This window comes from Prionailurus bengalensis, chromosome A3 (assembly GCF_016509475.1).
Source record: "Prionailurus bengalensis isolate Pbe53 chromosome A3, Fcat_Pben_1.1_paternal_pri, whole genome shotgun sequence".
NCBI lineage: Eukaryota > Metazoa > Chordata > Mammalia > Carnivora > Felidae > Prionailurus > Prionailurus bengalensis.
In genome coordinates, this window is record NC_057354.1 from 104,554,726 (window position 1) to 104,575,690 (window position 20,965).

Below are 20,965 nucleotides of genomic sequence, written 5' to 3' on the forward strand. Positions count from 1 at the left end.
CCAAGCAGTCTCTGTGCTGCCACCGCAGACCCCAATGCGGGGCTCGATCCCACAAACCTCGAGATCATGACCTGAGCCGAGATCAAGAGTCGGACGCTTAACCCACTGAGCCACCCAGGTGCCCCTGGCGGGCCTGTATTCTGTCCGACACAACATCTGTGCAGCCCCAGGTAACAATACCCAAGCAAATGGGATGAAGAAGGGGCATTGTTTTTCTCATATAATGCGAGGGGTGGAGGTAGGAGAGGCCCAGGGCTAGTTCAGTAGCTCTACTCAGGGACCGTGTCTTCTTTCCATCTTTTTGTTCTACTATCCTTTTTCAGTGTGTTATCTTTGTCTTTTTTTTTTTAATTTATCTCCCCTCATATCTTATCTCCTCCATCCATTGTTTGGATGTAGCAGCTCCAAACAACACATAGTGCCAAGCAGAAATTGGCAGGGGGCGGGGGGGGGGGGGGGGGGGGGGGCGTTTCCTTCTATATCAGTCAGGATAGGATAGTGGTAAGAAACAACCCCCAAACCATTCCAGGTGTGCAATGGTTGCAAACCACCCCCGAACGTTAGGGTTTATAAAGATAAGTGGTTATTTCTCACCCACGCCACATGAGGGTTCTGTTCCACGGTCCCTCCTTCCAGATCCCAGCAGACACAACAGCCACCATCGTGTGACCACACAGGCTCTTAAAGCTTCCAGCTCTCAAGGACACGTGTAACTTCCACTCACAATCCACCGGCCAAGGCAGTTCACTCTAACTGTATAGGAGAAAGAAGTACCATTCTGGCCATACTCAGAAAGCCAACACCCAAAATAATCTGCAAGCAGCACTAATAACTACTAAATCTACCCTCTTTGCCCACTAGGGACTACTAAACCTAGCTAAATATTTGTCTCACTCTTCCTTCCACAGGCAAGATATACTCTTCACTCCTTAAAAGAGGCAACCAAATTCCCATTCTTTCACAACATCAAGTCCTAAGCCAGTGGGGGATGCCCAGTGGCTCTCCCTCAAGTCAGGGTGTGGTTCCTCTTGATTCAGAGATCTATAAGCTAAAAACAAGTTACTAAGCGCATGTAGATTGAGTGAGGGGGAAAAAAAAAAAACCACAACCTTTGTTGTTTGTTTGTTTTGGCTTAGTGTTGTAAGCCACTAAGATTTTTTGGAGCACTGTTTGCTACCCCACTACAATCTAGTCTAGCCTCAAAGCTACTGGAAGAACGTTGCTGCTGAAATTAAAAAAAAAAAAAAAATATATATATATATATATATATATATATACACATATATATATATATTTGGTTGGTTAAGCATCTGACTCTTGATTTCAGCTCAGGTCATGATCTCACAGTATATATATATATATATACATATATTCACACACACATACACACACACATGCGCGCGCGCGCACACACACACACACACACACACACACACACACTGACTTAGGGACTGGGAGGGGTAGTGAGGATGCTGTTAACCAAAGCTGAACAGAAGGAAGTTCATGTCACACACAAAGTGGCAAACATTTGATAAAACTGTGCCCAACAGATAATATAGCCAACGACCTCACTGCTCCCGGCGGAGAAGATGCTAAAAAGACAATGTTAGCATTGCTTGCTGGCTGCTGTTGGCTGTGTTTGACAAGCTACAATAAGAAAGAGATGAACTTAGAAAGAACTGAGCAGTTTGAAAGCAGCGATGAAACGGAATAGAGAGTCCACAAATCCAGGGACGTTCAGAGTTGGAAAAGGCAATGGCTCTCCAAGTTCTATCAGTGAAAGATAAAACAGAAGTGTTTTGAGCAATAAAGGCCAATTAAAACTCAGGAAACTCTAGATCTCGCCTTTAGCCTCTTGTGGCAAGAGTCTGACCTATACCCCTGTTAAGACTTCTGGATGGATTTTTGGGGTTCCCAGCAAGTCACCTATCACTCTGGGGCCTGTTGGACCAAGCAACCCCCATCTGAAGAATCACTAGCATGGCATCAGAGTACGAGAGTAGGTCAAATTGCCCATGGGCTTGATAAGGCGCCCCAAAGTGATGAGCACCAATCTGTTCACACAGCACACCTGCTCCAGGGAACAGAAAAGAGTTACCCTCTCAGGTGCCCAAAGTGGGGAGAATCAACAGCACTTGGCAACCAGCCCTAAGGAATCTTTCAAGGAACTGAATCTGGGAAGGAATTTGGCAGGGAAGGTTGTCAAAGAAATGACCCGGTAGAATTGCCCTTAGGCCTCCTGGTCTTAACTGGGCCCTATGCCCACTGTATTGTTTCCCATGGCTGCCTTAGCAAATTACCATGAACTGGGTGGCCGAAAACAACAGATATTTTTTCTTATTCTTTCATGGTCCTGGAAGCCAGTAGTTGGAAATCAAGGTGTCAGCAATGTGTCCTGTTCCTTCTGAAGACTCCAAGAAAGAATCCTTCCTTGCCTCTTGCTAGATTCTGGTGGCTCCTGACAGTCCTTGGCTTATAGCTGCCTCCAGAGTCACATGACCTTCTTCCCTGAGTCTTCAAATCTCCCTCTCCTTATTGAGGACATCAGTTAGGACCGACCCTGATCCAGTATGACCTCATCTTAACTTGACTACATCTGCAAAGACCCTATTTCCATATAAGGTCACATTCTGAGGTTCCTAATGGACACGAACTTTTGAGGAACACTATTCAACCCTGCGTCCCCATCCAAAACCAATCACTAAAAATATGATAAAGCAATGGAAGGAAATGACCACTATCAGTTCAAATAACTGTTTTTCACATTGGCTGCACATTAGAGTAACCTTGGGTTTTTAAAAATTGCTCAGTAGTGCAGACGCACTATAAATAAATAAATAAATCCAATTTCTAGAGGCAGAGCCTAGGCGTCTGTATTTTTAAACCCCTGCCCCAGAGGTGATTCTAATGTGAAGCCATTGGCTTAAGCCCGTGGTTCACAGCCTTGTTGCACAGCAGACCGTTACGTGGTTAGGACAATTGGGAAAAATTAAACAAGATGGATGAAATAATATTATTGTATCATTGTTAATTTCCTGGTTTTGCTAATTGTACTGTAGATATATAAGTGAATGTTCTTGTTTCTAAGCATGCACATTGGGAGCCCCTGGGTGGCTCGGTTGGTTAAGCATCTGACTCTTGATTTCAGCTCAGGTCATGATCTCACAGTTGGTGAGTTTTTGAGCTCTGTGTTAGACTCTGCACTGATGGTGTGGAGCCTGCTTGGGATTCTCTCTCTCCCTCTCTCTCTCTCTCCCCCCCTTCCATGCTTGCACACTCTCTCTCAAAATAAATAAACTTTAAAAAAAGGAATGCAAATTGAAGTATTTAGGGGTAAAAGGGCAGCTTTCTCTAAATGTCAGGGAAAAAACTGTGTATATATTATATAAACACACATATGCATATATGTAGGTACTATACACACACACACACACACACACACACACACACAGAGAGAGAGAGAGAAAGAGAGGAGGGAAAGGAGGGAGGGACGGAGAAGACATAAAATGTTGTCCCCCTAAAGTATAATACTAAGCAAAATAAGTCAGAGAAAGACAAATACTGTATGATCTCCCTCATGTGCAATTTAAGAAACAAAACAAATGATCAAAGGAAAAAGAGAGAGAGAGAGAGAGAGAGAGAAATCAAAAAACAGACTCAACTATAGAGAACAAACTGATGGTGTCCAGAGGGGAGGTGGGTGGAGGGATAAGGGAATGGGGAATGGGGATTAAAGAGCACATCAGGATGAAAAAAAAAATGGGGTCCCCTCGGACTGTCTAAAAGAACTCAGGACTTTCTCAGTTATCAAAAGTAAAACCCAATTTGAACTCTCTTCAGCGAAATGGAAGTGCAACGGTTCACAAAATTTAAGGAAGGCTTGGACACCCTAACTGGGGAAGGGCAGGAGCGTGGCTGGTATCAGAAACAGCTGGGACCGGCTACTCCAAGTCCACCAGCGCTCTCTTCTCCTTCTTCCTCTTCCCCACCCCCCGCCTCCCCCTGCACAGCAGCCCACTCCTCAGGGCAGCTCTGGGTCCTTTATCAGGCAGCAGAAGGCTGGGGCAAGAGCCAGGGTCCCCACAGCTGGGCCTCAGGGAAGGCCCAGGGAAATGAAGGGAGCCAGCGGCACGGTCCTTGCAGAAAGATGCACTGGTCCACAGTGGACTCGGGGTGGCATCTGGGGTTGTGTCCTATAGCCCTAGACCCTCCACGCAAGAGGGAGGCCATACACTGCTGCTGGGCGTACTCTGTGCTGCCCCCAGACCCTTGGCTCTTGTTTGAGAGGTGGGCCCTCAGCTAGAACATGTAAAGAGCATTCCCACATGCCGTGGCTCCTTGGATCTTGACACAGCCGTGTTTCCTCTAGCTCCTTCTGCAGAGGAGGGACCGTCATGTTAGCCGACTGGCCCAAGGGCATGCATGCTGCTCTCTGAGGCAGAAGACCCAGGGCTCTTAGATATACCCTATATCACACTACGCCAACAGGACTCCCCCCAAGGGCCGCGGTGAATTTTCTGGATGCCGCTTTCATGGACACCTAGGGCAAGAACTTTACGATCCAGGGCTCAGGGTTCTGTGGTGAGGCACAGACTGTTCTCAGGGGACTTCAGTTTGTTTTGCAGAAATCATGGAACCACAAAGTGTCAGCACGGGGGCACCCTGGATCTTGTCCAGACAGTCCTCTCTTTTTAGATGAGGACACTGCAGGGCATGGCTTCTAATGGAGGAGTCTTGGCCACTTTGCTAAGGTTTGAGGAGGGAAATGAGGCAACTTGGGAAACTGATTTACAGTGTCCCCCATGCTGCCCAGTACTCCCCGGTCTGACGACTTTGGGAAATCCAGTAACGGTAATAGCTCAGATTTACCTGGCCCTTGCCTCCCCTGCCTATGCAGAACCATGGCCCCTCCCTCTTATCTTGCCAAGGTTTCTGGGAGCATTGAGGAATCTCTCCCATGTGACCAGGAGCAGCTGTGCCACCTCCCCCACGGGACACTCTCTGACCCGACATAGAGCCCCAGGGTGGTGTGTGGAGAAGGGACCCAGGTGACATGGCTTCCCTTTATGTCATCACTTCGTGAACAGGGCCCTCAAGCATAGCCTGCAGTGGGGAAACTGGCAGCTTATACTTCCTGCCTGTCTTGCCTCAGGAGCTAGACATGTGTCCAGGAGTAGGGAAGACACAGATTCCAAAAATCACCACCACACTGTCCTCAGGAGTGCCCTCCCTTCTAAAGACCCATGGCTTCATTGCAGGCTCACCTCTGATGAGCCTGCCTCCTTTTTCCCCAGGATAAAGTCTGCAAACAGACTCGATGGGCTTACTGTAGGCTCCACCACCTTGCCGAGCACGGTGGCACACGCTGGGAACGCCCACGGCAGGCAGTCTGACATCAGGGGCTCTGGGCTTGACTCCCATGGATCCTCACTTTTGGAAGCAATCAGGCTGTGAACTGTCATGGTGCCTTTCCCTGGCTCCCCAGAGCGAGACCAGCCAGTTTTGAGGCCAGCTGGATTTTAAAAAAATTTTGTTTTCAATGTTTATTTTTGAGAGAGAGAGAGAGACAGAGCATGAGCAAGAGAGGGAGAGCAGAGAGAGACAGAGAGACACAGAAGAGCTCCAGGCTCTGCCCCTGTCAGCACAGAGCCTGATGCGGGGCTCGAACTCACAAACCGCGAGATCATGACCCGAGCGAAAGTCGGACGCTTAACTGACTGAGCCACCCGGGTGCCCCGAGGCCAGCTGGATTTTTCATATCCCTCCTCCAAGAGACAAAGTCCTGGTCCAAGGCAGAGAGAGCTGCCCTATGTGAAGTCCATGGATTCCCCACACTGAGGATTTTCTCTGTGTGTTGCCATGCAAGGGATTGCCAGATGTACTACGGATTAAAAAGCAAGTGAGGAACAATATGTGAATTCTGCCATCGTTTGTATAATAGGAGGAATGTGTACATTGTACATTTATATTTTCCAAAAGAAATGAGGATACACCAAAAGCTAATAAAATGTTGCAGATGTTGCCTAGAGGAGGTGGGAGGGAATAGAGATGGAAAGTAAACTTCTCTGAATACACCTTGTTTTACAATGTTGACTTTGGAATTTGGTAAATATTTACATAACTTTAAAACATTAAATCTAGGGGCGCCTGGGTGGCTCAGTCAGTTAACTGTCCGACTCTTGATTTCAGCTCAGGTCACCATCTCATGGTTGGTGAGATAGAGTCCCGCCTCGGGCTCTGCACTGACAGCGTGGAGCCTGCTTGGAGTCTCTCTCTCCCTCTCTCTCTCTGCCCGTCCTCCACTCACATACTCTTTCTCTCTCAAAATAAATAAATAACCTTTAAAAGAAAACACTAAATCTAACAGGAAAAAAAAAAGTCGCTAAAAACCAAAAGCAAACTGAAACAAATTTATGCAATTCCACTCCATTGTGGCATAACCACAGGAGAAAAAATTATTTCAGTTAACCTTACAGTCATTACTTTGTATAGCCCACTAGGAAGATAGCCCAATAAAGGCAAAAGAATGACAGTTGAGCCTTGAACAACACAGGGGTTAGTGATGTAGTGCATCAACATGCAAAGGCAAAGGGACTGCAAAGATACAAGGATACAAGATGACAGTACGAGGGTGACTGTAGGGACAGTGACCGCAAAAGTAGCAGGCCAGACAGAAAGCCTTGTATGATAGAAATACAACTTAGGTAAATGCTGCAAAGGCTGAGTAGCCTCTTAAGGTTGACGTGTGTCTGGTAACATTACCTTCCCCCTTAGCCCAGGCATTATTAATTCAGGGACATTACATCCACAAACCCAAACCTAACATTCAAAGTCTCATGTTCTGGGACGGGCCTGGGTGGCTCAGTGGGTTAAGTGTTCAACTTCAGCTCGGGTCATGATCTCATGGCTCGTCGGTTCAAGCCCCACATTAGGCTCTGTGCTGACAACTCAGAGCCTGGAGCCTGCTTCGGATTCTGTGACTCCCTCTCTCTCTGCCCCTTCCCCCTCACGTTCTGTCTCTCTCACTCTCAAAAAAATGAATAAACTTACAAAAAGAAAAAAAGAAAAAAAAAAAAGTCTTACGTTCTTATAAGGATTCTATCTGCCCAGAAGCTGCACCATCCAGGAGACCAATCCCTGATCCCTAAGTAACTCCAATGTTTTCCTTTCCCCTTTTTTTTTTAGGTTTATTTTTCAGAGAGAGAGAAAGAGAGAGAGAGAGAGCATGAGCACGAGCAGGGGAGGGGCAGAGAGAGGGAGAGAGAGAGAATCCCAAGCAGGCTCTGCACTATCAGCACAGAGCCCAACATGGGGGCTCAGACTCACCAACTGCGAGATCATGATCTGAGCAGAAATCAAGAGTCGGACGCTTAACCGACTGAGCCACCCAGGCACCCCTCTTTTCCCCTTTAAAAAATGTTTCTCTTCATTGTTCATTTTGTATAAAAACTTGCCACTTTCTCACATGCCTCACCATTCTCTGCACTCTTGAGAATGGAGACCGGCTGCTTTATGAAGTGTTAAATAAAGGCCGGATGGGCTAAACTGTCTTCATTTTAACACCACATACGTGTGAAAATGGAGCATCTGGTAAACCAGGCGACAAGTAACTCATGGTATCACTTTCGTTTCCTCATGCCGTTCCTTTGTCTCCGAAAGGACAAGCTACGGGACCCAACTCAGACGGCGACACACGGACAAGAATTGTGTCAGTGCTCAGCTGCGTACACATCTGTCAGGACTGTCCCTGAAACGGATGTATTGAAGTCACCGAGTCTGAGCCCTGATTTAGCTCTTTTCTCTAGCTTGGGAAGTGTCCAGCTCTTTGAAGGGACGGAAGCAAACCCGGTCTGAGCAAGAATACCAACTGGTCACCAATTTCATGAGAGGACAGAATTGCTGTCCCGAAAGCGCAGAGGTTATAAAATAACAGACGCTATTCATGCTAATGAAATTCTGAGCTTATGCTCAAAGATGCAGATCACCCCATGGTATAATAAAAAATTTGTCTGGTCTCAACCTGGGTTCCTGGCAGATCCTCAGAAACTTTTGAAACTCCTAAGTGACAGGAATCTTCGTTACGTTAATGAGGTGACCCTTGATGGGTCTCTGGATAGCTTCAGGATGGGGGCTGGTCAGCAGAAAGATAAACCAGTTGATTAGAAATTTGGGGCTTTGAGTCACAGGTTATGAAGCCAGTCCTCCCAACCTCAGGAGAGAGGAGGGTGATTGGGAGATGGACTTCACCCATACGGCCAGTGATTTAATCAATCATTCTTACATAATGAAACTCCAGGAAGAACCCAGAACACTGAAGCTCCGTGGAGATTCCTCATTGGTTAGCACATTGCTGTGCCACAAAAATAATGTACCTGACTCTGAGGAGAGAGGGCATGGAAGGGCCATGTCCAGGACTTTCCCAGACCTCACCCTGTGTGTATTTTATAATAAAACCGTAGGGATGCCTGGGTGCCCCTGACTGAGGCAAACTGGGTGGCTCAGTCAATTAAGTGTCCGACTTCGGCTCAGGTCATGATTTCATGGTTCACAAGTTCGAGCCCCGCATCAGGCTCTGTGCTGACAGCTCAGAGCCTGGAATCTGCTTTGGATTCTGTCTCTCTCTCTCTCTCTCTCTCTCTCTCTGCCCTTCCCTAGCTCTCTCTCTCTCTCTCTCAGAAAAATCATAATAAAACTGGAATTGTAAGTTTCCTGAGTTCTGTCATTCTAGTGAATTATCAAGGTTATGGGAACCCCTGAATTTGTAGCCAATCAGTCAGAAGTGTGGGTGGCTGAGAACCTCTGGCACTTGAGGCTGGCATCAGAAGTAAAGGTAGTCTTATAGTCTTTTAAGGTTTCTGGATCCAATTCCAACATGGCAAGGGGGGGATCCCCTCCCCCTCTTCCACCACAACACCAAACAATTTCCAGACACCAGCAGGGTATCAGAAAAGTCAACTTAATTCTTAACACTATCTACCCAGATGTGACATGAGATTCCACAGGCTAAAGTTTCAGTCTTACAAGACTGTTGCCCACACCCACTTCAGACACCAGTCACAAGCCCTAGGTTGTTACCTGTGCTTCTAACTAACCAGCTACAGATTGGAGGTTCCAACCACCTCCTCCTTGGGTTTGATTAATTTTCTAGGGCAGCTCACAGAACTCAGGGAAACTCTTACTCACGTTTACCACTTTACTGAAGGTTATGATAAAGAATATGAACCAACAGCCGGACGAAGGGATACAGAGGGCAAGGTCCCAAACAAAGGAGCTTCTGTCCTCATGGAGCTTGGTGCCATTTGGCTGCACATGGAAGCAATCTGGTTCCTGAAGTGTGGACACTCTCTGGAAAAAAAAAAAAAAAAAAAAAAAAGACGAAAAGCTGCCCTCTTGGATTTATATGGAGGCTTCATTACACAGTCATGATTGACTAAGTCTTTAGCCATTGGCTGATTTTAACCTTCAGCCCCTCCCCTCTCCTGAGGTTGGGGCTGATGGGTGATGGTGGGATGGACTGAAAGTTCAAACCCTCCAATCACATAGTTGATGGTGGAAACCAGCTCCCATCCTTAGGTGCTTTCCAAAAGCCACCTCATTAACAGAACAAAAGACACCCTTACTATCTTCCTCATTTTCTCAAGGAAATCACAAAGGTTTTGTGAACTGAAAGCTAGACACTGCAGAAGACCAAATATACATGAGAAATATATACATATTTGACCACAGAGGCATCTTCTGAAGTCACAACCCACTCTCAGAAAAAAAACATTTTCCAAGAAAGGGTTCTACAGCTCTCTTCCTAGGTATCAACTTTATTCTTAATATTCCACAGTCTCTTAAAAGACTCAGGAGTTTGCTGTAACTATTCTAATTATAAATCTCCAATCTTATACGATGTTTCAGCAACACATCTAATACCGCTACTCTAAGTTGCTCTACATTCCCAGAGGAAGAAAGATATATGTGTATCTGTGACATGTTCATATATCAAAGAGGCAAAACCTAGAGAAAAATAATCATTTTTCTTTTCTAAACAGAGCACTGACTTTGATATAATGTGACAACCCAAGAGTTCAGGAATTAAGTGGAAAACCTTATGAGGTTATAGGATAGCAGAAGCCAGAGAAACACGAAGACAAGGAGGCAGATTTCTTTTTTCATTTTACAGATCAGGAAACCGAGAGCCAGATTAAGAATGTGAGTCATGGGGCACCTAGGTGGCGCAGTCGGTTAAGCGTCCGACTTCAGCCAGGTCCCGATCTCACGGTCCGTGAGTTCGAGCCCCGCGTCAGGCTCTGGGCTGATGGCTCAGAGCCTGGAGCCTGTTTCCGATTCTGTGTCTCCCTCTCTCTCTGCCCATCCCCCGTTCATGCTCTGTCTCTCTCTGTCCCAAAAATAAATAAACGTTGAAAAAAAAAAATTAAAAAAAAAAGAATGTGAGTCATTTGCCCATTTGCTGCTCGTTGAGAAAGTTGGGGCTGGAGCTCATCCCCTGATGTGGCCCGGCATCCCTCCTCCAGTAAGCTTGGGGATTATGATATTGAAATAACAAGTCACTGAAAACCCAAATACAAATACTTTACCTATTGGCCTTCCTAAACATTTAGAGAATCTATTAGTCAACTTACATATTAGCAATTTAATGTTGAAATTATTAGGAAAGTTTTAAAGAAAGAGAAAGTTGTAACTGCACATTTCTGCCCCTGAAGTGGGATGTGTGTACTTCACACATAACCAGACTTGCTGCTCCCAAAAGGCCCAATTACTATCATGATCAAGTACAAACTCCTTAATCTAGCACTCAAAACTTAATATCAAATTATCAAACTAGTCTTTCAAAAAGAATCTTCACTACTCTTAAATAGGAGTCCTCAAGGGTGATCTTTCAGTAACCCTGGTCTACACCGAGAATGACCTCCTCCAGGATCTCCCCCAGTCCTGCCCCTTCTTGCCCCTCCTGCCCCTTTCCTTGGCTTTGGAGTTTGTACCCACCTCACCCTCACCCCACCCCAACTAGGCCGTAGGCCACACCTGAGTGGAGGAAAAGACCCCTGACCATGTAGCCTGTGCTGTCCACGGACACCCCAGCCCTCCTTGGCTGGGCTATGGCTAATGTGGCAGTTTAGGGGGATTTGGGCAATTTGTGAGGCCCTCAGAGCTCATTTATTCTTTGTAATAGAATCGCTCTGAGCAGATTGCCACTGTGGAAGGCAAAAGTCTAACCCAACAAAACCCTTCAACCTTGTGTGCAGATGTCATGAGAAACTTCCAAAGCCACTGATTTTAAAAATGCTACTATAGCGAAGGAGAGATCCACCCCGTTTCAAGGCCCAATTCAAGCTCCACCTTCCCTTTGAAGTTTTATGAGACAGACAGGTCCATTTCCCCTCTCTCCTCCGGATCCCCTAGCAGATAATCTGAACACTAATATAGCACCTCATACATGTGTATGCCACCTTTAAATGGTTTTATATGACTGCATCTTCATCTCCCAGACAAAGCCACAAGTTTTCTTAAGGATCTGTTGGAGTTAGACAAGGTTGCAATTGGGTATAAATCCAATGGCACCCGGTATATGATGGCTGCTCAATCAACATTTCCTAATTGATGACTGAGCCACTATCACTCGCCAACTGAAAAGCTGGATGAGTGCAACATCTGTTAATTCCTGTGACGGTTAGCAGAACCTAACATTGGTCTAAAGACCCTAGAGTGAGCACCCTCTGCGTTTTAAGCGCCACAAATCGGATTCTTGTGCACCCTCAAATTGGTCAAAACCATGGAAGGAATTCTGGAGGGTGAAAGCATCAGGATTTCCAAAAGATGCTATTTTTTCTTAAAGGGTCCTCAGAGAACAACCCCCGCAGAGCTTCTGTGAAAGGAAGGTAATCATGTCAATAGTTCTCTATATTTTACTTGCATTGTCAAGTGTCTTTTGAAACAACCTGGAGAGGTAGAATGGGAAGTAATATGCATCAGCGTATTACGTGTTTCTTCTTAGACATCTGGACTCCTTTACAAAGAGGTCTCTTCATTTATAATTCCCGAGAACTTGAGTCTCCGGAGCTCCTAGTTCCACAGATGTTGAAAGTGTCCTGGTTGGCGTTCTATAATCTATCCAAACTCTTCCGTTCTTATTATAATTACCATTTGGATGTAGGTACAGCCCGCAGAACCTAGCCCTCCCACGCTCTGGGGCACCCCATACTGCCTTTCAGATCAGTTAAATCAAACCCAGAGGACTCCAAGGGTACTAACCCATCATCTTCATATGCCACATATAAAAACAGCCCTGAAGTGCCTACCGACGTGCCCTCACATTGCAGTTACTAAGCCAAAATCCTAGGGCTGCACGGCACCACAAAACTCAAACCGCACTCGGCGGGCTCGGAGCTTTCGGTTCAAACCGGAAGAGCCGGGAAGTGGAAGGAACAGGCGGCAAGCGGAAGGGAGGCGGGACAAAGGTCTCCCGGCAACGGCCCCGGCGATTGGCCATCCTTCTGCAGCCTAGGCCAATGGCCAGACGCCTTGCAAACGCTTGTCGCGCCGAGTGCGGCTGCGCGGGAGATTCAAATCGTCGGCGGTTCCTCGCTGGGGGAGCGGCTGCGCTGCTGCTGGTCCGCGTCCTCTAGACATGGATAGCCCGGAAAATGTTTTTCAGTAAGTGTCGATCTGGTGGCATGGGAGCGAGGCGGGGGCGCAGTCCCCGGCTGCGGACCAAGGAGGGGGCTGCGGAACCTAGGATTCGGTGTCTGCAGGTCCTCGGCCCGGAGACCGTAGTCCTGCCTCCTTTTGCCCCTCCCGCCCCTTTCCTGGGCTGTAGTTTGTCACCTCCCCGCCCTCACTCCCACCCAGCTAGGCTGTGGGCCACTCGTGGTCGTGGAAAGGACCCCGGGGGGTGTAGCTGGAGGTGTCCGCTGAGACCCGGTCCCTGTCCTCCGAACTGCGGCCACGGCGGCACTTTAGGGGGGATTTGGCCAGCTCGGGAGACCCTCGGAGTTCTCGGTGACTGTTCTCGGAGTTCTCGGGGACCGCTCTGGGCAGATGGCCGCGGTGGGAGAAAAAAGTCTGACCCAACGAAAACCCTAAAGCTTGCGTGTAGGTTTCATGAGCTTTCAAAGCCACCTAATTTAAAATAGTCTACAGCAGGGGAAGAACTTAAAATAACTCTTACCCATAATCCCACAATCAATTTGAAAAAAGTCTTTGAATAACGTGATCCTAAAAAAAAAAAAAAAAAAAGCTATGCTTGTTGTCATTTGTGTCAAACAGCTAACCCTTTTTTTTTTTTAATCCCCCCACCTTTGCTTTATGACTTTAGGTGATTTATCTACATTGTTTCAAAAGCATTTTAAAACAGTCAAGTCCTATGTGACAGGAAGTAAAACTGGTTAGTTTTATCAGCCCCAGGATAATTTACTCTTGGGGATCAGAAGGCCCAGACCATTAAGTAAAACCAGGACAGAAATCTACTTTAAGATGTTTTCTTCAGCCTTCAACCTAGCCAGCAAGCTCTTTCACTTCTAGAAGCTTGTTTTCCCCATTTTAAAAGGGAAATCGGGTATTTCTGACCTTGTTTTGGCTTTGCAAAGACCAATTTGCTCCAGCAAACTGGATGTTTTTGGTATCAATTTACAGTGTATTTTAGGTCATTTTACTAGCGAAATGTGGTTGGTATTGGAATGTGAAATGTTTGTTTGGAGCAGGCTATTATTAACATAAAATTTGGGAGAAATGTGCTCATCTAGGAGGCGTGAGAAGGAGATTAAAATTTAGAAGTAATTTTTAATTTTTAAAAATAAGCAATACATTTATTTTTAGAAAAATATTTAGCAGGGCACCTGGGTGTCTCAGTTGGTTAAGCCCGGCTCTTGGTGTATCTTAATGATAAAAAGGAGGTATGTGAAACTGAAGGGAAGAACTTTCTAGGCAAAGGGAACAAGTACAAAGAAGAGAAGCCTGTCTCCCTCAGGGAAAAAAAAATACTTTTATAGGGGCGCCTGGGTGGCTCAGTCGGTTAAGCATCCGGCTCTTGACCAAGGCTCAAGTCTTCAGCTCACGGTTTCGTGGGTTCGAGCCCCACATCGGGCTCGGCACTGACAGTGCAGAGCCTGCTTGGGATTCTCTGTGTTCCTCTCTCTCTGCCCCTTCCCCACTTGAGCTGTCTCTTTCTCAAAATAAACAAATAAACAAAACAAGACAAAAAAGATTTAGAAAAGTATTCATTGAGATGTGTTATACCCGTCTACTCTCCCACCCCCATATGTAACCATTTTCCTAGTTTATTTTTCAAATGTTTCTTGGTGCAGATACATTTAAATTATAATAATACATTAGTATATCTGTATATGCATATGTGTATGTGGGTGGGTGTGTATGTATATGCATGTACATTTCCAGTCTTGATTTCACATAAAATGTAGCAGACCATGTATACACTCCTTTTTTTTTTTAACAATATCCTTGGAGATCTCTTTCTCAGCCTATTTTACAGTTGCATATTTAATCTACCATAATTGACCTAAAAAGTCCCCCATTGATGGAGACTTGATTTGTTGACAGTCTTTTACTAAATAGTGCTGCAGTGAAAAATCTTGTACGTGTGACATTTTGCACATACACAGATGTATCTGTCTCCTAGATTCCCAGTTAGTGGATTTGCTAGATCAAAAGTAAATCCGTCTGTAATTTCGGCAGACATTACCAGTTCCCTTGGCAGGGATGAAGAGCACTCCCACCTGCAAGCAAGCCCCCTTGCTTCATCTATTCACTGTTGCACATTTTTTTAGTTTTGCCAATCTGGTAGGTGAGAAATTTGGATCCGAGTGAGGTGAATTTCTTTCATGAGGGAGGTTGAGTATTTTCCTGTGGGATGTGTTTTATTTATTTATTTTTATTGTTCCCCTCCTCCCCCCTGGTTTCTAGAAGCTTTGTTTTGTTACCCCACTTTATCATTTTTCTTTTGATTCTGTTTGATGTTTTATTTGACATGTAGGTAGAAGTTTTTTATTTATATATAGTTTGCTTTATCTAGCTTTTCTTTTGTGGCTTCTAGATGTTGAGTCCCAAGAACCATTGATTGCACTGGTATACTGAGATGATAGCTAGAAGAGAGTATTGCTTACAAATCCTTTTTTCAAAAAATCATGTAATTTCTCCAATAGAAAACCTGGGATCTTTCTTAGCTTGACCCTCTCTCACACCCAGCAAGTCTCATTGTTTCTGTCTCCAAAACACCCCAAATCCCACACTTGTACTGTTCCCACCCTGGTCCGGCTCACCACCCACTGGGATTGTAGTACCTCCCTAACTGGTTTCCCACTTCTGTTCCCATTCCACCCCTCCTTGGCCTGGAGGGGCAGAGTGGACATTTTAAAATGTAAATTACATTTTGTCACCCCCACCCTTCCAGCTCAGCACTCTTAAATAGCTGCTTGGCTGGCTCTCTGGCTGTCTGATCTAGTGTCATTCTCTCAGAGAGAATAGCCTTCCCTGACCAGTCTAAATATTCTAACTCTTATCACACTCTTATCTCTTGTCCTGTTTTGTTTTATTTTGTTCCTAAGTGCTGAATGTCACCTGGCTTTATTTTAGGTGTTTATTTGTTTACCCCCTAGCACCAAAGTGCCCTTAGAGAAGAGAACATTGCTTGGCCTAGCTGATTTTTTTTTTTTTTTTTTTTTAAAGCTTGTGGTTGGGATGCAGAAGTAGCAGCAAGCTGAGTTCTCTGGGAGCTGTAGTCGCTGATTTATGAACATTGCCATTATGTGTTCTTCATGATGGTAGTGACATTAGGCATCCGTGCCAGGAGAAGGAGACTTTTAGGGCCTGAGGATAGAGTCTGGGACCCTCTTCCAGCCATCTCTTTCACAAGGGCTACCTTCAGGGGCTTGGGTTTTGCTTTCTTCTGGAAAAACACTGGATCTGAGTTTTGTGACAACTTCCACGTGAATAATCTCTTAATTTTTAATATAGCATTTGAACTGATATTTCAGATACCAATTTTAAGGTTTGTAAATGATACATGTAAAATAAAATATATCTTTTGCTTTTAGGAATTATCCCTAGTAGCTCATGTGCCTATTTTTCTCTGTTCTAGAATGTTTGAAGCCCATATGCAGAGCTACAAGGGTGATGACCCACTTGGTGAATGGGAAAGGTTAGCATTTAGTTTTTTTTTTTTTCCTTTAAACAAACTATATGCTGGGGCGACCGGCTATTGATTTTGGCTCAGGTCATGATCCCAGGGTCATGGGATTGATTGAGCCCCATATTGGCCTCTGTGCTGAGTGCAGAGCTTGCTTAAAGATTCCCTCTTTCTCTGGGGCACCTGAGTGGCTCAGTTGGTTAAGTATCTGGCTCTTGATTTCGGCTCAAGTCATGATCTCATAGTAGTGAGACTGATCCCCTCATGGGGCTCCTTGTTGGGTGTGGTGCCTGCTTGAGATTCTCTCTCTCTCCCTCTCCCTCTCCCTCTCTCTCTCTCTCTCTCCCTCTCCCTCTCCCTCTCTCCCTCTCCCTCTCCCTCTCTCTCTCCCTCTCTCCCTCTCTCCCTCTCCCCCTCCCTCTCTCTCTCTCTCTCCCTCTCTCCCCCTCTTTCTTTCCCTTCTGCCCTGCACACACACATGCACTCTCTAAAAAAAAAAAAAAATGTCCCTCTTCCCAGCTCATGTTCTCTCCTTCTCTCAAATAAACGAACTATATGCTGACCTAAAAATTAATATTATCCATATTTTTCTAGTTACATACGGTGGGTAGAAGAGAATTTTCCTGAGAATAAGGAATACTTGACAACTTTATTAGAACATTTAATGAAAGAATTTTTAGATAAGAAGAAATACCACAATGACCCAAGATTCATCAGTTATTGTTTAAAATTTGTAAGTATACTTTCAGATGTATAATCAAATCTGTGATCATACTGTGTTTTTTGCTTTCTCCCCCAGATTTTAAGATCATTTTAGACTGCCTTATTTTAATTCCTCTGTTTCCAATCATAAATTTTTAAAAGTTGTATGGCCAGAGACGTGTATTTTAGAACCTTTTGGCTTTTGTATTGTGGAGTCAGTCATTTAATTTTAAAACCTTCCTCTGTCTATCAAGTGGGTAGATAGAAACCACTAAATTAAAAGGTGTGTTGGATGAGAGGTGTGTTTGGGGATAGAAGGATAAGCAGACACTGCTAGGTACTCAGAGGGTTCCTGGGAATAAATTAAATTCATTGTGAATAATTAAGAAAATATTAACTCTCAGTAACTAAATTTAGTACTGCCCCAGGAACAGGCTGCCTCAGTTGAGGCTTTAAAAGTCTGTGTCTTTACAGTCCTGAAATAAAGACTTTGGGGGCACAAGTTCTGGTAATCATAAACAGATAGAGTTAAGATGGATTTGTTCACTAAATTACAAGGTACCAGGATTAGAGGCGCCCTGTGGCACTTGGGCAAGCTCAGATTAAGACAACTGTAATACATCATGAGTCCTGGAACCCAGTTTCCTGGGAAATTGTGTGGGTAAGGAAAAGAAGGAGCTTAATTTTTAGGTTTGCTATCAGAGAGCCACACAAGCCTGCCCCTACAGCATATCCTGAACCCTCCACGAAGAGCAAACACTGGGGGCGACTGGGTGGCTCAGTGGGTTAAGCGTCCAACTTCAGCTCGGGTCCTGATCTCACAGGTCTGGAGTTCGAGCCCTGTGTCGGGCTCTGTACTGACAGCCTGGAGCCTGCTTCGGATTCTGTGTCTCCCTCGCTCTCTGCCCCTCCCCCACTCACACTTTGTCTCTCTCTCTCTCTCTCTCTCTCTCTCTCTCTCTTTCTTAAAAATGAGTAAAATGAGTGAACATTGAAGGGAGCCGGGCTCCGGGCCCTACCTAGACCGGCAGTTCCTTCGTTCTTGTATCTGTTTGCTTTGGGTTTCTGTAGGCCGAGTACAACAGTGATCTTCATCAGTTTTTTGAGTTTCTGTACAACCATGGGATCGGAACCACGTCATCCCCTCTGTACGTAGCCTGGGCTGGGCATCTGGAAGGCCAGGGAGAGCTGCAGCATGCCAGTGCCATTTTTCGGAGAGGGCTTCAACACCAGGCCGAACCAAGAGAGCAGCTGCAACAACACTACAGGTAGTTTGAAAATAAAACTGCAGAGTGTCCCCTGCTTTGAAGTGTAATGTTGGCTCTTAAAAATTTTTATTGCTTTGTTTGTACAGGGAAATCTTTCTCATTGTGAAAAGGTGGATAATACACAATAGTATAAAGGAAAGGAAATTGCCCAGAAATATTACTGGCAACACTTTGGTGCGTTGCCTCCCAGTACCTTTTCCTACCCCTGTGTGCGTGTCCTTGTATTTGTATATTTTAACAGTAAATCGTATTGTTATGTCTGTTACGTATGCTGGCCTTGATACTGCTCTTAAGAAATTATGGACTTTTATAGCACAACTTATAAAGCAGTTGTGAAATCTGTCCCAGAGTTATGTCATAATTTAACTGTTCTCCAAATGAACATTTAAGGTGTTTTCAACATTTGATTTTTGTCAAGAACAACATAATGAGTATCTTAATGAATAACTATTTTTCACAACTTTTTTTTTCTATGAGTAAATATACCTCGTTTAGAAATGCTGACAATACAGAAAACTAGAGAAGCAGAAGAAACCTGGCATTTTAGTTGACATGTTGTTCCCTTCTCGTTATAGGATTTACAGGCATGCTTTACATATATCTGCAGCTTCGTGTCAAGGTCTTTTTCCTTTATCATAGAGTTAGCTCCCAATAGGTTGCCTATTTTTATCTCTTTCCTTCTGATAGAGTCTCAGAATTGAAATTATATAGTCAAAGGGTGAATGAAGAGTTTTGAAGCTTTGTGGTACATATAAGCACAGTCCCTGCTCAAAAGGTTATACCAGCTGGCCCCTCTCCAGAAGCATCTGAGATCACTTATCTCATTGTACCCCTTGCCAGACTTAATACACTCATTGTTTCAACTTTGCTATAGCACTCATGTTCTTTTTAAACTTTATAAGGAGAATTTTCAAGCATGCATTTTAAAAAAATATAATGAGCCTCCCCTTTGTCTGTCATGTACTTTTAGTACTTATTAACGTTTGATCATGTTTTTTCTATGCTGAAGAATTTAAAGCAAATCCAAGACAGCAAAATATTTTATTCCAAATACATAAACATCTCTAGAAAGTGATTTTTTTGGGCAGAAGCTTAGGCCATTTTCACACCTAACAAATTTTAACTGTTAATTCCTTAATATCCGTAATTTTCAGTTATTCCTCATAATGTAAAACATTGTGAGTTGCTTTTTTGTTTGTTTGTTTGCTTGCTTGCTTGCTTGCTTTGTTAACCACTGGTTTGTTTGAATTAAGAGTCACAAGATTTGGCATTTGGTTGTACATCTCTTATTCTCTTTATACTCTAGATTCTTGTTGATATCACCCAAAAATGTCAGGTTTAGAAGTTGCATTTTACTCAACAGGTGATTTGGTGTGCAAAGTTGCCATGAAATGATATATTCTAAAACTTCTCACAGCATGAACAATAATATATCTGCCATTTGGAGTGGTGGTCTAAGTTTTAGACTTCTTTCTTCTTAACATTATATTCATTATGGTCCAGATGTGTAGAATGCCTAAGATAAGGAGTTCAGACACCCCATGTTGTAACATTTGCAGACGATACACAGAGAAAGAGGGTACATTTATTATATAAGTTTGAGAAATACGGACATAAACTAAACAGAAGGGGGAATTTTTCTAATACAATAATTGGGTATGAAGGAAATCCCAGAATTTTTTTTTTTAATTTTGAAGCAATTCTAAAAGTCAACTTTACATTCTCTCTCAACCTCAGTCTTTACTAGCTTATGATAAGCTGTCTTGATTGATCTAGATTGATCTAAATAGATTGATTTAGTTTTCACTGTAAGCTTATAATCTGTGTTGATGCCTTTACTCCTGCCACTTAGGTTATTTCAGGCACGCCTTGCCGAAACCCACTTGCCAACTCAAGGTAAAACAACGCTTTCTAAAAATGTCTAAATTGTTAATAATTTAGTCTGACTTGTGCTGGCTTTTTTCCCCTAAGAAAATAATTCATCCAGTATTTATTGATTGTATTGCCTTAGGTAATAGGGAAGGCACTCTGGTAATAATGCCTAGCAAATATCCCTGGAGAGTAGAGCTCTGTCTTAGCAATTTAAAAGAGCAAACCCAAAAGAAAACTTGAATTCATTCTATTTTTAGGATTTAAAAAAAAAATCAAAATTGGCCAAAAATAGAGGACAAGGCTGACTCTGGAGTCCATCTGTTCTGAATTGAATCAAATGTGTTTAATGCAACTTTTAAAGAAATGGTAGTCATATATTTTCTTAGAAATAAAGATTATGTTTCAGAAATAAGCATCAACTATCCCATCCTGTTGTTTAAATTATCTCTAGAATATTTCTCTTCTCTTCTTAAAAGTGTTTTAGTTACATTTTCTAAGACAGTGATCAATGAATTGATTTATTTCTTATGCTACTAACTGAAAGACCAGGGGAATATATTTGTAATAATTTTACTTAATGTGTTTTTATCCTTGTTTCTCTTTATTTCATCCTTTCCCCCCCGCCCCCCCCCCCCCCCCCCCCCCCCCCCCCCCCCATAGCTAGAACCTTGGAACCTCTCCATAATGCTCAGATTTTAAATCAAATGGTGACATCAAAATCAAATCCAGGAAACAACTCAGCCTGCATTTCTAAGAATCAGGTAATAATGACATTTGTGGGTTGTGTGGAAACTGGGAATGGCATTGAATGGTCATCCAGCTCCCTTTTACATCCACTTTGACATCTCATTTGTTTGATCTTGTTCCTGTGACTCTAACCTCTCTGTCAGCCACCTGCACCTGTGGCCTGTCATCATCTACCACTGCTCACCTCAGATATCAGATTTAAATACCTTATCTGTTTATCTGACCTAGG

At 44.0% G+C, this 20,965-nt stretch overlaps 1 protein-coding gene across 1 annotated transcript in view; it reads left to right on the forward strand.

Annotated features, from left to right (window-relative positions):
• The first annotated feature begins 12,523 nt into the window (after positions 1-12,523).
• BUB1 (BUB1 mitotic checkpoint serine/threonine kinase) overlaps positions 12,524-20,965 on the forward strand; it is a 46,874-nt gene continuing 38,432 nt past the window's right edge. Inside the window, exons 1-6 of the mRNA XM_043604017.1 lie at positions 12,524-12,660; positions 16,100-16,159; positions 16,742-16,880; positions 17,921-18,117; positions 19,970-20,013; positions 20,650-20,750. Coding sequence (XP_043459952.1) covers positions 12,635-12,660; positions 16,100-16,159; positions 16,742-16,880; positions 17,921-18,117; positions 19,970-20,013; positions 20,650-20,750 — 567 coding nt within the window. The 5' untranslated portion in view covers positions 12,524-12,634. The remainder of the gene's footprint in view (positions 12,661-16,099; positions 16,160-16,741; positions 16,881-17,920; positions 18,118-19,969; positions 20,014-20,649; positions 20,751-20,965) is intronic.